General features: G+C 37.1%; 1 protein-coding gene across 6 annotated transcripts in view; it reads left to right on the top strand.

The window, feature by feature from the left end:
• The window catches only part of myo9b (myosin IXb), a 35,033-nt gene that overhangs the window by 10,172 nt on the left and 7,802 nt on the right, over nucleotides 1-17,059 (top strand). For 3 of the 6 annotated variants that reach the window (XM_057333588.1, XM_057333587.1, XM_057333593.1), the window contains exons 6-29: nucleotides 238-338; nucleotides 3,403-3,526; nucleotides 4,272-4,361; nucleotides 4,490-4,606; nucleotides 4,985-5,119; nucleotides 5,200-5,321; nucleotides 6,733-6,874; nucleotides 6,982-7,177; nucleotides 7,256-7,331; nucleotides 7,403-7,495; nucleotides 7,689-7,796; nucleotides 7,984-8,023; nucleotides 8,956-9,078; nucleotides 9,269-9,349; nucleotides 9,438-9,548; nucleotides 10,773-10,895; nucleotides 10,982-11,131; nucleotides 12,317-12,441; nucleotides 12,532-13,002; nucleotides 13,739-13,826; nucleotides 13,993-14,169; nucleotides 15,966-16,045; nucleotides 16,555-16,646; nucleotides 16,771-16,961. In XM_057333588.1, the coding sequence (XP_057189571.1) occupies nucleotides 238-338; nucleotides 3,403-3,526; nucleotides 4,272-4,361; nucleotides 4,490-4,606; nucleotides 4,985-5,119; nucleotides 5,200-5,321; nucleotides 6,733-6,874; nucleotides 6,982-7,177; nucleotides 7,256-7,331; nucleotides 7,403-7,495; nucleotides 7,689-7,796; nucleotides 7,984-8,023; nucleotides 8,956-9,078; nucleotides 9,269-9,349; nucleotides 9,438-9,548; nucleotides 10,773-10,895; nucleotides 10,982-11,131; nucleotides 12,317-12,441; nucleotides 12,532-13,002; nucleotides 13,739-13,826; nucleotides 13,993-14,169; nucleotides 15,966-16,045; nucleotides 16,555-16,646; nucleotides 16,771-16,961 (3,156 nt within the window). The remainder of the gene's footprint in view (nucleotides 1-237; nucleotides 339-3,402; nucleotides 3,527-4,271; nucleotides 4,362-4,489; nucleotides 4,607-4,984; nucleotides 5,120-5,199; nucleotides 5,322-6,732; nucleotides 6,875-6,981; nucleotides 7,178-7,255; nucleotides 7,332-7,402; nucleotides 7,496-7,688; nucleotides 7,797-7,983; nucleotides 8,024-8,955; nucleotides 9,079-9,268; nucleotides 9,350-9,437; nucleotides 9,549-10,772; nucleotides 10,896-10,981; nucleotides 11,132-12,316; nucleotides 12,442-12,531; nucleotides 13,003-13,738; nucleotides 13,827-13,992; nucleotides 14,170-15,965; nucleotides 16,046-16,554; nucleotides 16,647-16,770; nucleotides 16,962-17,059) is intronic. The other 3 variants (XM_057333589.1, XM_057333592.1, XM_057333591.1) reach the window with 3 other exon arrangements.

The following is a 17,059-nucleotide window of genomic DNA, read 5'->3' as shown; positions in this document are numbered from 1 at the left end:
TATGTGCGATTGGCCATGAAGATTAAACACAGCTTTGGCAATTTAAATGTCTTAAATTTTTGTGATGAGAAAGCCACCAAATTCTAACTATACAGTATAAAATATACAAATGAGCTGGACCGTGCTGTCCTGGTTAATTGTGTATCTCTTTACTCTTGATGTATTTAAAGAATTGTCATGAAAATGTCTATTTATATATCTCTACTTGGCTTTTTTCCTTGTCTCTCCCCCTCACAGGAAAACATGTTTCTGGAGGATGAAGCAGAAATGAAACATGAGTTCAAGAGACTTCAGCAGGCCATGGAGATGGTCGGTTTTCTGCCTCCTACCAAAAAACAGTAAGTGTGATACAGAAGAGTATCTGCTAATCGTTACAAACAATCAAATCACGATTCTGTTTTTTGTATTTACATATAATTAAACAAATGACCTTCCCTCTTTGTCTGAAAAACGTTTCTTAGTAAAAAAAACAACAACTGTGCGTTGTATATTAATGTATTACTTGTATTTTCTTATATGAAAACTAAAAGAATACGCCTGAAATAATTTGTGGTGTGAATTGATATATCTTATGATTCACTCAGTATTATGTCTAATCTAACGTCGATCATTAGTCTTGTTTAAACCACCATATGTACCTCAACAATTAATTTCTTTCTTCTTAAGGACATAATCTTTCTTCGAAAAGATTCTTCCTCGCGTCATTATAATTATTAAAGATTAAATTGTCATTTTGTAGTCCTTAAATCAAGTGAGGTTGTTGCTAATAAACGATTATATTAAATTAGAAAAAGCTAAACAATATTATCTTTAGTCATACCTTACATTTAGACCCCATTACATATTGAAGTACTCACAAAAATGCACAATACTAATACGTAAGTGTTAAAAGGATTTGCAATGATTAGGATTAAATTGAATTAGGATTGAAGATGTCTAATTATGTCCTGGAGACACATCTGAAAACTGTCCAGCTGCATGCATACCTAACAAATGACGATATTTACTCAGATACAAGTTTGTGCATGTTGCAGAAGGAAAAATGCATCAAGACTTTCATTTTGTGTACTGTGGTCTTTATGTTGTTATGTTAGTCAAGCAGTGAAGTGCCATAACCCAAATTATCGGCTGGTGTCGTGTAGAGCCTTTTAAGGCTGCAATGAAACTGAAATTTGGACCTTAACCAACAGCCCTCAGTAACCCCTGTTTAAGTGCATTATATGGAAAAGAACCCTTGAAACCTTTCCTCATAAGCCTCAATTTATTTTCGACAGAAGAAATAAACACACGGATGGCTTGTATGACCAGTGGCGTCCCCAAGAGGGGGGCCAAGGCCACCCCCAGAAAAACACTGGGGCCACCCCATTGTTCCCCCAACCAGAAATACATTTTTTAATTATAATAATAATAATATTAGTTTACTAATAAATTACCATGGAAATTGATGAAGCACCTATAAAAATAAAATAAACTTTTATAATGTGTTATTTAAAAAAAAAAAGAAGTGAAAGTGACCTATTAGTCAGATATGGTGACACATACCCGAAATGTGACTCTGCATTTAACCCATCCAGAGAGTAGTGAACACACGCACAGCAAGTGGTGAACACACGTACACCCGGAGCAGTGGGCAGCTATCACTGCAGCGCCCAGGGAGCAAGTAGGGGTAAGGTGCCTTGCTCAAGGGCACCTCAGTCATTACCCGCCGGCCCTGGGAATTGAACCGGCAACCTTCTGGTCACAAGTCCAACTCTCTAACCATTAGGCCACGACTAAGACCACATCGTATTCTATTTGTACTGTAGAATACAAACTCAACCCCTCCCCCTCTCCTTTACCCGCGATGTTGCGACTACGTGCACACACACGCAGTCGCAATACCACAGCAAGCACGTCCTGTTCGGTCCTGTTCAGCCACTGAAACTTCAGAGTTTCATGAAAGGAGTAAGGTGGGAGACGAAACTCATAAGTAAATTGTATCAAGTTCAGATAATCACCTTTAATGCTAGGCTGTAACTCGCCAAAAAACTAAAAGAAGAAGAAGCTCAGATAATACGTTACTGTTTGGCTAAATTTAAAATTAGCTTTTTCTTTTGCTCACATGTTGATCGATCACTAGTTAGGTTTACATGTAAAACTATGCAATATGATTATTACGATGATGTGATGATTGACACACTGGTAACCATATCGATGTATGTCAATACGCAGCTGTGAATAGGAATTTAACCCATTGGTATCTGGTCTTTTTAGGCTAAAGATTTGTTTTGTCCGCTGACAGACGCGCTGTGTTTTGTTTGCTCGGAAAGCTGCTTAACAGAGTGCTGTTTTGCTGTGTTGCCATGTTCGCTTATTTTTATGTGCTTTTCTGCTTATTTTTCGCTCTTAGATCATAAAGCTTGGCACTTTAGCTGTTAAAAATGATCTGTTGCAGATATCTGGGATTTTATTTGGTCTTATGAAATATGAACAATTTGGATATTTAAGGTTTATTTTCGGCTTGTTTTTTCTATGAAGATCTGGCAACACTGTGACGTTAGCGAAGGGCTCGTGAGAGTGGTTAGCCCCTTGTCAAACTGATAGTAAAGACTTTTTCCACTGTTATTTTCTTGCTCCTCCTCACATACAGACAAAGACACATCTCTGATGGGCTGATAACTATTGTGGCATGTTCCACTGACAACTGCAATTTGCATTACTGTAAATGCTTCCAGGAGTTTTTTTGGGAATCAGAGTTGCAAGACTTCCACTTTTCTTGAAATGTACTGCAGCAGTGTAATGACAGTTTTTTACTTTATGTCGGGGTTAAGCATTCTTTTTTTCTCGTGTACTGTACTCTTATTTTAATTGAATTAGCGCTCCAAATAAACATGAGGGTCCAGTTGAATTTTGGAGTTTTCTATTTGGCTCTATATAATAAATAGTAATAACTGGATGCTCTCAGTATTAATGGCAAAGCCAAAACTGTTGTCTACCATTAGATTTAGGCATAGTAAATGTTTTGTATTGTGCCACCCTAACATTTATACTAGCCCCATTGGCCAGCCCATAAAAAAAAAATCCTGGGGGCTTTTATTATCATAAAATATTAACTTGATAGTGAACTACTGCTTTAATGAAATACTCGCTCAGGTGACCCACAAAAGGAAAGTCAGTTCATAGTTATGACACTTGTGAAAAGGGCTATTGATTGATATAATGCAACATGGACTTTAAACACATTTAAATCATTACCGGCTGTGATGTTTCTTCATATGTTCTGACAAAATAAATCCAGGAACAAGTGACTACTTGTCAAATCTATGCCGTTCATTCACATTGTTAGCTAACACAAAAGTGGTACTATCATGTTTCCATTATACATGGATTCGTTGTGGTTTAATGGATGTTGTTGTGTTTCAGGATATTTTCTGTGCTGTCTGCAATTCTGTACCTGGGGAATGTGACGTATGAGCCAAAAGAAAATGGAGAGGGCCTGAAAGTGGGTCCAGATCATGTGCTCTCAGCTCTGTCTGATCTTCTCAAGGTACTTCAATAGTTCTGTACAACTCGTCAAATGACCCTTGACCCTTCTTCTTATTCATAATAGTTTCTATCGACTCATTGTTATGCCTCATATATGGAAACAGAAAGTTGTCAAAGAAGCTGATGTGTGGTTGAATTTTAATGTTAACATTAGGGCTGTCAAACGATTAATCGTGATTAATCGCATCCAGAATAAAAGTTTGTGTTTACGTAATTTATGTTGGTATACTGTGCTAATTAATTTTGTATTTATGAACACATACACATAAATGCACTTATTTTAGAAAAATATAAAATATAACAATTAATAAACGTTTGTTTAGAATTTAAATTATTGGTAAATATAAATGAATACATTTAAATATTTCCTAAATATATAGACAAGTATGTGTATGTTTTGTGTTTATAAATACAACATTAATATGCACTGTACACAGATATATATGATGTAAACACAAACTTTTATTCTGGATGCGATTAATCGCGATTAATCGTTTGACAGCCCTAGTTAAAATGCATTCTCCGTTCTCAGCTTTATAATCAAGTGGTTCAGAAATGATACATTTCACCTTCAAGAAACCTAACCTCAGTGAACTTTGACACTTCAGTACAATACATGAATCGTTTTGCATTGTAAACTGAGCAATTTCAAGCATTAAGCAATCTGAAGTTTATAAGAACCACGTCGTTATTTTGTTGCATTTTTAATAACATTTTTTAAAATACATTTCAAAATGAATTTACAGGTTAAAGTGGAGCTGCTTGTGAAAGCACTGACGAAAAGAAAAGCGATGACAGCTAATGACACGCTGATCCTGCCTTACAGCCTCAGTGAGGTGCGTTTGCATCTTTCTTGTGCCACATGGTGCCATTCGTTTATTTGCATTTCTGACACACTGTGCGAACGGCACCTTGAAACATGATTGTGTATCCACTATTCTCATGTTTGTGCTCTTGTATTTAGGCTATCACTGCCAGAGACTCGATGGCCAAGTCTCTGTACAGTGCCCTGTTTGACTGGATTCTCCTGCGAATCAATCACGCTCTCCTCAACAAGAGAGACCTGGAGGAGTCCGTCCCGGTACAGAGATCATCAGTCATCACTCAAAACAAAAACTTGTCAAAAGATTTTATATTCATCCATATTGTATAGTTCAAATATACATACACGTATTTCTTTTTAAAAATGTAATGTGGCCGTTTAAACATTGAAACATTTCCTGGAAAAATTAGGAAAAACGAAATTAAACGATGAATTGGAAAATACCAGTGGACTAACAATCTAATGACAGTTCTGCTGAAGGAAGTGTTTCTAAGTGTCAAGAAGATGTTTTATTTTAAAGCAAGACGAGATCGACGAGATCTTATTTGCTGTTTTCCACTCATTCAAGGGACTGGTGAAAAGCAAGTTGTTTGACGTCCTATTTTATGTTTGTATAAATGATTTTCCTCATCGCAGTGCCTATCCATTGGTGTTCTGGACATATTCGGATTCGAAGATTTCAAGATAAACAGCTTTGAACAGTTCTGCATTAATTATGCTAATGAGCAGCTACAGTATTACTGCAATCACCGCATCTTCACACTGGAGCAGGTGAGTGTCTCCTCTGATCGTGATGAATCGGGACCTCTTTAGTTTTGCAGACATGAACTCCGACATTCGATGTGTTTTAGGAGGAGTACATGTCGGAGGGCATCACATGGCACACGGTTGACTATCCTGACAACACTGGCTGCATTAGTCTCTTCAGCAAGAAACCCACTGGACTCTTTTATCTGCTGGATGAGGAAAGCAAGTGAGTTTTATCCCTTAAATTTCGTGCTGTCTACATACACAGAACTGGTGTGAATCAGGACGGTTATTCGTGACTAATTTTAATACGAAATAAAAGTTTTTGCTTCCATAGTAAATGTGTCTGCACTGTGTATTATAATTATGTATATATAAATACACACACATGCATGTATAATTGTAAGAAAAATGATACATCTATATGTTATGTTTATATTAATATAAATATTTAATATGTCAATATACAATAAATTAATTAATTTAAATTAAATAAATGAGTAAAGTCTGTAAACTTTCAACATATCGTTTTGCACACTGAAAGTATGTTAGTCAAAATGTCTATAATTTGTGACATAATCTTGACATCCCATACCTACTTTTTAAGTGAATCTATTTATATGTATATACAGCCGCGATAAAAATACAGAGGCCATTTCAGAGACAGTTTTACTCATTTTAAAGGTAAAATTGTGTGTTAATGTAAAATGATTGTTTTTGTTTCATTCTGTGAACTACCAACAATATTTCTCCCAAATTTCAAATAAAAATATTGTTTCTATTTGCATCTATTAGCAGAACATGAAAACTGGAGAAACAGGTCAAAATAACGGAAAAGATGCTCTGTATTTTTTCAGACCTCAAATACTGCAAAGAAAACATTCATTTACCCTTTTAAACAATGCAACGGTCATATTTCTACATGTATTTAAGAAAAAATAATAATTATGTGATCACCTTGATTTTTATCAGTTTTCATAAAGAATGTCATGCTGTCAGTCTTTCACATTGCTGTTGGATGACTTTGTCATTCCCGAGGTTTGAATTTGTTGAAAATGTTATATATATATATATATTTACATTGACATATATACTAATTTGATTAACTTATTAACTGTAGTAAATACATTTTTGAATACATTTATTAACTTATAAGAAAGAGTAATTTAAAGCATTATTATAAATATACATTTAAAAATGTAAAACTAGACGACCAACAAACATGTTTCACATTCTTTAAATGAAAGCTTCACTGTTTTTGTCTCTTTGCTCTTCTCTAGTCTGTTTGTTATCTATACATTACTTTTAAAAGTATTAAAATCATCGAGTTATTTCAAACCATTGAGATATTGAGTTATATGCGCATTTGCAAGTACTTACATCATTGCAATACGCAGCCCTAATTTGAGGCAACTTTCTTTAAAACAAAGATGAAAAGAACAGTCATAAGCCTTTCCTTTTCAGAGAGGCAAAGGTTTTATTAGAATATCAGTCAAAAGCACATTTGGGAAATCTGTCAGGAAAAGTGGGACGATCTGGTTTCATCTGATACCTTGCATGCTATTTAGGATAGACGCGTCTCCTGTAACGCTTCTCTGGTGTAAATATTATGTCCATCTGTGTTCTGCCCTCTTTAGTTTTCCTCACGCCACAGATCGCACCCTCCTGGAGAAGTTTAAACAGCAGCACCAGCAAAACCAGTCCTTTATGCGAACCACAGTGCAAGAACCTGCCTTTGTGATTAAGCATTTTGCTGGAGATGTCAAGTATCAAATAAAGGTAACCGCAAAACCCCAGAACTAAACTTGATTCCCATTTGTGCTTTCAGTCTGAGTGCAGTTGTGAAGGAATGAGGTAACAACATTTGAGATGTGTCTGCTCTACAGGACTTCAGGGAGAAGAACACGGACCACATGAGGCCGGATATTGTTGCCTTGCTGAGGAGCAGCGAGTGCAGTTACCTGAGGCAGCTGATCGGGGCAGATCCCGTGGCCGTGTTCAGATGGGGTATCCTCAGGGCCACTATACGCACCTTGGCTGTTTTTAACGAGGCCGGTCGACGCTGGGCACAGAAACATCCAGGTAATCATTCTAGAGTGACTCCTCTCAGAAGAGGAATTTGACGTGTGGCCGCTAACGTTTGTCATTTTTCGGTATCAGATCAAATCAAACGCTACAGTAGACGTTCTCTTGGAGAAATGAAAAAACCCAGCACGGCGGTAGACGCATTCAAGGCGTAAGTCAACTGGTTCGAGCGTCGTTTTAAATGTGATTCAACTGCTTATAATCGCTTCTCGGTCTGAACAGGCGGATGTCTGGGACTGATTTTTCTTTTGATCGGTCTGAAGAGGGTCCGCTCGAAGCGTATGAGGACATTTTTGCTTCATTTGAAAATAAGAAGTAAGCTCACCTTGACCGTCGACCCATAGCTCGTGCCTTCACAATTTGTGTCTTTGGGTTCTTCTTCATTTGATGATTTTGTTGTGTGAATTAACAGTCTGAGGTTCTTTTGCCTGTGATTGGGTGTTTGACTAATTTCACTTGTGTACATTTCCTCGACAAACTTTCTACATTTGGTGTTGGGCTGAATCAGGGAATTGCATGCCAAAGTCATCCACACCATTCAGCAATCTGGTGGTGAAGTTCCTCGCAAGCTGCGTCTGTCCACAATTTCTATGAGGAAGTCTCGTCTCTTCTGTCAGTGAGTGAGCCACGTGTTCTGTCATCAGCTTTGTGTGGCTGCATCACTACTTTCTGTTTCATCTCGCGCTTGTTGTGGGTCAATGAAAAATCTGCTCTTTGTTATTCCGCCAACATGTCTGTTTTTGTGTTATTCAGACCATTTTTTCCAAAAATCTCCTTCTAACTTTTATCTTGCCACTCTTTAGGAAGAACAGGCCAAACCGACACAAGCAGCTTATTCCGAAGGTAAATACAAGCATCATTTGTTGTCTTAGAAGTGCGGTGTTGAATATTATAATGTAGAATTGTGTGGCCTGTGGAGGAGACATGTGCTTGGACTTTTAACCTAGTTGATGGAAAAATGATCAAAAAGTCATCTCGCACGTATCGAGAGACCATGATGCCCACGTCTGTAAGATGTCTCCTGAAGATCTGTAAACATCTGCTGTGGAAAAGCAGTTTTACATGGATTCTAAATCATAAACATCTTTCAGACATCTTCTAGATGTTTACATGACCTCTGACAGGAAATGTCTCGGAGACGTATTGCAGATGAGCAAACAGTCAAAAAATACGTCTTGCAGATGTAAATGCAGACATCAAATAGACGTCTCCCGGATGTACAGTATGTGTGCTGTTAGGGATGTGTGGTTGAAAAACTTAAACCCATGACCCTTCCCTGATAGCACACCCCATCTGGCTTACGTCTGTTTGACGTCTGCATTTACATCTGTAAAACATCTGCAATACATCTCGGAGACGTCTGTACTACGTCTGCTTAAGATCTGGAGATCTGGAAAGCATCTGCTGTGTAAAAACACCTGCTACACATTTTGGAGCAGTTTTGCATCCATTCTTAATAATAAACATCTTACAGAGATCTTATAGATACCTGTCTCCAAGGTGTATCGCAGATGAGCAAACTATGAATTGCAGATGTAAATGCAGATGTCAAATAGACGTAAGCCAGATGTATGTGTGCTATCAGTGTTGTGCTGCAATGCTAATGCCAACAACCACTCGGCACACTTTAGACACCTTATAGCAACATTCTGACAACTATACAAAAAGCCCTGTCACGGCAGCACACAGTTGTACAAGCACCTTTCCATATCATTTGTATATTTTGAAACACAAGCCATTGCCCTCAATGTTACTCTTCCTCGCTTTCTGAGCAGAATCTCATCGATTCCCAATCTTTGAAGCTCATCATGGGCCTCACGCAGCACAATCGTGTGACCAGGTCCCTGCTTCATCTGCACACCAAGAAAAAGCCTCCAAGCATCAGCGCTCAGTTCCAGGTTCCATTTGATTCTCTTTGTGGGGAAAATAAAAGGGCGATCACTTGTTCCATCTCTGTGTGAAAGCCTCCTGTGGTAACTGTAAATGAGATAAAAGGCTGTAGGGAGGTTTTGATATGATTTCAGAGGTTTAATGGACGCTGATGGACAAATCAATGAGTCACATGCTTTCTTAATTTCTGCTGTCCAGGCATCTCTAAGCAAGCTGCTGGAAACCCTCAGGAAAGCTGAACCTTTCTTTGTTCGCTGCATCAGGTCTAATGCTGAGAAGGTATAGCGACGGGGTGTTATCATTTGTCTTTTTTAGGTTGAGAAACAAGCAAATCATTCTGTTTTTATTTGTTGGCATGTCTTTACAGAAGGAAATGCTCTTTGATGATGGACTAGTTCTGCAGCAGGTGAAGTACACGGGAATGTTACAAACAGTTAAAATAAGGAGTTCGGGGTATGGAGCGAAGTTCACTTTCAAGGTAATGTCGTATGACTATTTAGTTGTTTAGTTATACATAAAAAAATATTTTGAAATGAATTGCACAGTTGAGTAACACAATTAATTTAATATTAAATATGTTACTTTTTGAAATAATAAAATAAACAATTAAAAAACAAAATAAATGAAAAAGTAAGAATTTTGTTTGATATTTAAAAAGTAATAAATAAATAAAATAAACACAACAAGTAAGAATTTTTGTTTGATATTTTAAAAAAGTAATAAATAAATAAAATAAACACAACAAGTAAGAATTTTTGTTTGATATTTAAAAAAGTAATAAATAAATAAAATAAACATAACAAGTAAGAATTTTTGTTTGATATTTAAAAAAGTAATAAATAAATAAAATAAACGCAACAAGAATTTTTGTTTGATATTTTAAAAACGTAATAAATAAATAAAATAAACACAACAAGTAAGAATTTGTTTTGATATTTTAAAAAAGTAATAAATAAATAAAATAAACATAACAAGTAAGAATTTTTGTTTGATATTTAAAAAAGTAATAAATAAATAAAATAAACGCAACAAGTAAGAATTTTTGTTTGATATTTAAAAAAAGTAATAAATAAATAAAATAAACGCAACAAGTAAGGATTTTTTTTTATATTTTAAAAAAGTAATAATAAATAAAATAAACACAACAAGTAAGAATTTTTGCTTGATATTTAAAAAATAAAATAAACACAACAATACCAAGAGCAAGACACAATCCAACAGCCAACAATATTTTTCTGATGTCTTAGATCAACAATTACATAAAAATAGTGAACAGAATGTAAAACCTTCCTTCAAATCTACATCAAACACAAACTCGATTGTGAAATAGATTGCTATGGGCTGTAGGCCAGCAAAATGCTTGTTATTAATAATAAATTAAACAAACTACATGTTGCTTTTCAAAGGGGTGTAAAATGCTGTAATGTCTATTCAATTGTATTCTTCTATTCAGTGTCAACCACAAAACTGGAACATCCTTTGTTATCAAATAGTGATATGCTTTTATCTAAATGAGTTAACAGGATATCAAATTCGCTTTGATCTTAATACATTTTTATTGTTAATTTGAAATCATATCAATTTGGATTAGTTTTGTTTTTAATCCAGATACAGCCCGATTATAGGCTGGACTATGCATGCAAATGCCTTTCATGAGCTGCTTTGAGACATTTAATGGTTTGTCTTTTTTTAATACATGAAGGAGTTCACAGATCAGTTCAGAGTGCTGCTGCCTAAGGAAATGTCAACACCTCAGGATGACATTGCTATCCTGCTGAGGAAAATGAGATTACCCGACACCAGTTTTCAGATCGGCCGGACCAAGGTTCCTCTTATTTTCACTGACCTGACACTTGTAATCCCAAACTGCGATTCAGTTTTCTGTAATCAAGTGTTAATCTGTCTTGACAGGTCTTTTTGAAAGAGGCCGAGAGGCAAAGACTCCAGGAAGCGCTCCATAAGGAAGTGATGCAACGCATTATCATTCTGCAGAGGTGGTTTCGTGCTTGTTTAACAAGGAAGCATTATTTGCAAGACAGGAAAGGAATTATAACTATACAGGTACAATACGTTTGCTTTGTCTGCAGTCTAGGGACTTTCCCAGACTCGTGTAATATGTTCTGAAAAAAGATAAACAGTTTGTTCCAGTTATAAATGTTATTTGACATTAGAACCTGATTTGTTTGTTTGACATTTATCTGACGTTTAATGTTTGGACATGTAGTGTCTTCATAAAAGTAATATTCAGTTAAATTATAAAAGTGTTTAAAAGTACAAAATTGTTATTGGGGTTACAGTATATTGGTCTCTTACAGTTTTTTCTTGCATTAGTTTGATAAACAGACAGTACTTGTCTCTGCATATTATGAGCTGGGAAAAGAAAAATATTTTGACAGCAAACACTTTTAAGATAAAAGTATAAAAAATACACGGTTCTGCTTAACGCCGCTGTCCTTCCGAAACCTCGGATGTCCACATTCGCTGTGTTTCAGGAAATGCACTGTACTTTTTAAACGACTAGATTCTGTGTTCTCAAAGTTGACGAGCACTTTTTAATTCTTTTTATTGGTTAGATATTTACAAAACCCAGTGACAAACTATCGGTTATTTTAGTTCAATCAAAAAAAATATTGGCCTGAAAATTATTGGAAAAACTTAAACTAAACGAAAAATTGAAGTGTTGCCTCAGAAATAAACTGAAATTAGTTGAAAGGCACTAAAATTACAAACAAAAACTTTATTAATGTTATCGTTATCATTAGTCGCCCTTTATGTTAGTCAAAGTGTACAAAAATGAAAAGTAAATTAATTTTATATAGAAACATTTAAATAAATTATTTTTATGTTGCTATATAAGAATAATTTGTTGTCAGTTTATTTTTATTGTATTTTAATTCTTCTGTTCATTTTAGCACTATAATAACTCTGATGAATATAAAGGGTGACTAATAATAACGAACTATGGCAAAAATAAAAATGACTAAATACGAGAGGAGACGGGAGATACAAGGTTTCAGATGGACACCAGCATTAAGTTTTGTTTGCTTTGGTACAATTTATTTTGCTCTTGTCCATTTTAAATGCATGTCTAAAATGTAATTTTGCTAAAGCCACTGTGCAACAATGCAAAATTGTGACAAGAAATAAAATGTAGCTGAATTGTTATCCCAATCGCATGGTTCGGTTGGGAATTCCGGCCTTAGATCATAATGGATCTGAGCAGATTTTTACCCTCTCATCATTCAGCGATCATGGCGTAGTTTCCGTGACACGACCCGGGTCAGGGCAGCTAATGTCATCCAGACCGCATGGCGAAAGTCCCAGCAGAGAGCCGTCTATCTCAAGGAGAGAGAAAAACTCAAAGGACAGAAGTACGTCTAAGTTGCAGTCATTATTAACACATGAATATGTTTATTACCTTCCACATAAAGCAGTTACTGTAGTCCTGGCCTTTATTTCAGATCTGCCAACGACAAAGGCCGTTCGAACGCAGCGGGAAGAACCGAAAAAGAGAAGACGAAAGAGCCACCTCCAAGTCTCCCAGGAAGTCAGACGAAACCTTTGCCTCCACTGCCAGATGAAACCCGCACACCAAAGACCAGGCCTGATGTCTCCAGACAACCTGCTTCTGTTTGGACAGAGCAACCTAACATCAATAGTGAGGACCGGACCGGTCGAGAGCGCAAAGACAAGAGTGGCTATAATGAAAGCAAAGTATCTCACGCAGGCCTCCCTCGGCCGGTCTCGCTGCAGCTGAACATGGGCCAGAGCGGGACAGATGACAATAATGTACAACTCCAGCGCAACATCAAGACCAGCAGGTTGAAAGAAAAGCCCGAGAAATGGAAGGATAGAAGTAGCGAAGCAGCACACTTTGAGAAAATCAGTTCTGAGATCACACGGCTTCAGAATCGGAGGACGATAGGATTGCAGTAAGAGTTGTGTTCTTCCCTGATGCCCTTTGAGCATTCTTTGAAATGTACTTAAAGAATAGCAGTTGTTTTGATCTACAAGACAAACTTATCAAGCGTGGCTCAATTGTCCAAATGCTTTTGGAGCCACATGAATTTTGTTGCCTTAAAGGAGTAGTTCACTTTCAAAATAGATTTTCATGATTATTATCTCACCCCTGTTGTCATCCAAGATGTTTATGTATTTGTTTCTTTGGTCGAAAAGAAATTAAGGTTTTTGATGAAAACATTCCAGGATTTTTCTCCGTGTAGTGGACTTCAATGGACTCCTATCGGTTGAAAGTCAAAATGACAGTTTCAGTGCAGCTTCAAAGGGCTTTAAAGGATACCAGACGATGAATAAGGGTCTTATCTAGCGAAACAATCGGTCATTTAAAAAAATAAAACTGTATATGCTTTATAAACACAAATGCTCGCCTCGCTCTGTTCTGCGATGCGCGTTCATGACTTCACAAAATACATAATTACGTTGAAAAGGTCACGCTTGACGTAGGCGGAAGTACCGAGTCAGTGTTTACAAGTTGAACGTGCAAGTTTTCAACGTTATTACGTGAATTCATGAACGCGCATCGCAGAACTTAACCCTTTCTTTCGACTAAAGAAACAAATACATAAACATTTTGGATGACATTTATTTTGAAAGTGAACTACTCCTTTAACATCCTTATTTTATGTATTTTTTCTTATTAAATATTAGGAAAGGTGGCATTTCTCAATCCCTGGAAAATGTCTACAGAAGGAGCTCTTCAGAGTCCGACAGCTCCACCTCATCTTCCAGAACTGAGGTAGCGTGTACAAACCCACCTGTCGTCTGTTTCGTCAAATCAAAAAAAATTGTTGTCACCAAAATGTGTTATCATTGAATTGCACAGATGTGTGGTGTCTGTAAATAACTGGATCATCAGGTACAGGTTACTCTCTTTATCACCTAAAACGGTTCACGTATCGTAGGCAACACTTCTTGTCCGTAAGCGCTTCAAGCACAAGCGCAGGTTAGCACCTCCCCGCAGCGGACTGCAGCTGGAGCATCAGGATCAAGATGACCTGGAGTTCTGGAGTTTTCCCTTGCCCCCCATAAGCCCCTCCACTCCTGTCCCGTCCAGTAGTGGCAGGATGCTGAACGCTGTGGTAAAAGACCGAGCAAGGGCCTTAAGAGCTGCGGTGGGCCTTGCTTTTGCACGGAATCAGCTTGGGATTGATTTCAGATCGTTTCAGGAAACCGAGCTGATCCTGTTCTTTCTAACTGGAAGCTGGTTTCTGACCTTTTTTGTTTGCTAGTTGACACCGCACACACACATGCTGCACACGGAGACTGTCGCTAGTGATGCTAATGTGTTCTGAATGTTGTAAATGTGGGATGGAGAGGTTTGTTGTTAAGGGGGTGGATCAGCCAAATCATCATTTATTCACCCTAATGTCATTTCAAACCTGTATGACTTTCTTTCTTCTGCAGAACTCAAAAGAAGATATTTTGAAAAATGTTTGTAACCGAACAACATTGGACCCCATTAACCTGCGTTGTATGAACACAAAACCACTGAGACATTTCTCACAAATATCTTCTCTTGTGTTCCACAGAAGAAAGAGTTGTAAGCAGATTTTGAACGACGTAAGGGTGAATGATGGCATTGATCCGTCTCTTTAAGAGTGTGTTTAGACCACTGCAGTCAGTTTCATGTTGGACTCTATATTTGAAACCACAGCCATGCTATTCATGTCTTCATTATAGAACCGATTCAGCTGTTTATTTTCACTTTGCTTTGTAACAGATAATAAATCATATTCACACCCTGTTCAATAATAACATGGATTCTTGTTTTGTAATACTCGCTAATAATTGGCTCCAGGCTGTGAAGTATCTGTTTTTGTGAGGTTTATTTTCTTTTTAAACCACATGATCTCACATTGGTAGATACTGTGGCTGGTAAGAGCTGCTAACCATTCTTTCACTGGAAAATGTTGTTTTCTCAACCTTAGGCCATCCAAGATGGAGATGGTATTGCCTCTTCTGTAAACAACAGTAAGGGAGATCTTTAGCTGAAACCATGGTGCTCTGCAAGATATAAAAGGTCCTTCAACAAGCACAACACAGAATTAATCCCAGTGCCTCCTGACAATATATTGACGTCCTATGAAGTAAAATGCACAATGCTTTTGAAGCTCTGCACAAGAAACCCATTTGGCATCCATTTGGTTATAATGTTGTAAAAAACAATCAGCGATTTGCTCTAATGGCGCAGTATAACCTTAGGAGTTATGGGGATTAGTTAAATTTTGTTTTGACTGGATCTGCTTTGTGAACTTCCAAAGACATGACACGTGCGGACCACAGTTTCAGCGAATAATCTTATTTACTGTTCTACTGCAGAAACAATGTCACTTGCATCTTAGATGACCTGAAAATGTTACGCATCTACAGCCAATTTTCATTTTCCAGTGTACTAATGTTTTATTATTATGGATAATTCACCAAGACCTGTAACTCGGTTTGAGCTTAATATAAAAGAAAATATCGCTAAAATGAACTATTTCTTAGTAACCCATTTCAAAAAAGGTCAATGGGTTGTTACGCAGGATGGGAGATCTAATGATGGTGGTGGCACTAATGAACTGTTAAAAACATCTTTGCAAGCTGGTCGTGATCCTCAGCTAACTAGTTAAATTGTATCTGCTTATGGACAATGGTCTTTTCCCTCCTGATTGGCTGTGGTTGGTTGGTTGGTTGGTTGGTTGGTTTGTTTATTGATTGCGGTGCATGCTGGGACTGTAGATAACAAACTTGTTTATGCTGCTTATGAGACTTAATGTTATGTACAGATTTTATTGGACTGATCGAGATTTGTGTGAAATTCATTTTTTCTCTTAAAAAGATCTTTGATTCATACTTTTGTTAATATGACTATAACACTATTTGGGTCTTTCAGATTCTGTCACCTGTGGAACATGATGGGTCGGCGATTAGCACAAACAAGACACGTGAGACAAGCGAGGAGATACCTGCAAGGTGATCAGTCTAGTCATCACCTTTTTTGCATTTTCATAGATTTGAATTATTCTGCAAAACAATCAAACATCTAAACCACGGATTGTTTTAGATGCTGATAATGAAAGTGAAAATGCTTGCTATTTTCTTGATATTGGAATTAGGGATGCGCCGATAAGGATAAAGGCTATTGCACATTGAGTCCAAAATTTGCGTCCGAAATTTCCGCACGTTAAAAAATAAATAAAACCTCGCGTTGTGTCAATCACATTTACACACTGCCTCTGCATTTTTTTGCATCCGTAGCAAGCATTTTGAGAGGCATTTTGACAATTCCGAGACACCGTACAAACGAGCGCCAAATACAATACAATATATGAATTATATATTCATATAAATGAATAAAGATCATTTATATGGCCGATAATATATTGTGCATCCCTAATTAGGATATAGCAGTAAATTTTCAACACATGTTTTTGTCCAGAATATGTTTGTCATCGTGATGTATTGTCGTTTGTGTGCTGTAGGCGTGGATTCCTACAACGTTTTATGAAGCGTCTGACACCCCTAGATGGAAGTACTACCATGACAAAAACACTGGCAGAAAGAGAAGAACTAGGTGAATTTCATTGAGCCATTTGATCCATTATGTCCTTATATTCCATATTCCATGTGCCAATCTACATGGATTGAATTTTGCCTTGAATCGCCTCTCTTTGACTTGTCTTTATTTTTTGGGCAAGAAGCCAGTGGCTCTCACCCTTATTCCCCTCGTGCCAAAGGCTCAGCAGCCACTGTACCTGGACCCCGTCGCAATCCCACCATTAAGATCAGCAGAGCCACTCGTGTCCAGGAGCAGTGGAATGCATCACTGGACCGAGAGATCAATGACACTAATGAACTCCGTCACCTGGATGAGTTCTTGGGCAATCAGGTTCGTGTTGATGTTCATATTTCTCCATCATCCTCTTCTTGTGAGCTTTGATGTGCATTCCTAGTTGCGATTCCCATAGAATCTGTTTGTTAAAAGTA

The sequence above is a fragment of the Triplophysa rosa genome, linkage group LG5, assembly GCF_024868665.1.
Source record: "Triplophysa rosa linkage group LG5, Trosa_1v2, whole genome shotgun sequence".
Taxonomy (NCBI): Eukaryota; Metazoa; Chordata; class Actinopteri; order Cypriniformes; family Nemacheilidae; genus Triplophysa; species Triplophysa rosa.
This window is presented reverse-complemented; position numbering and strand designations above follow the sequence as displayed.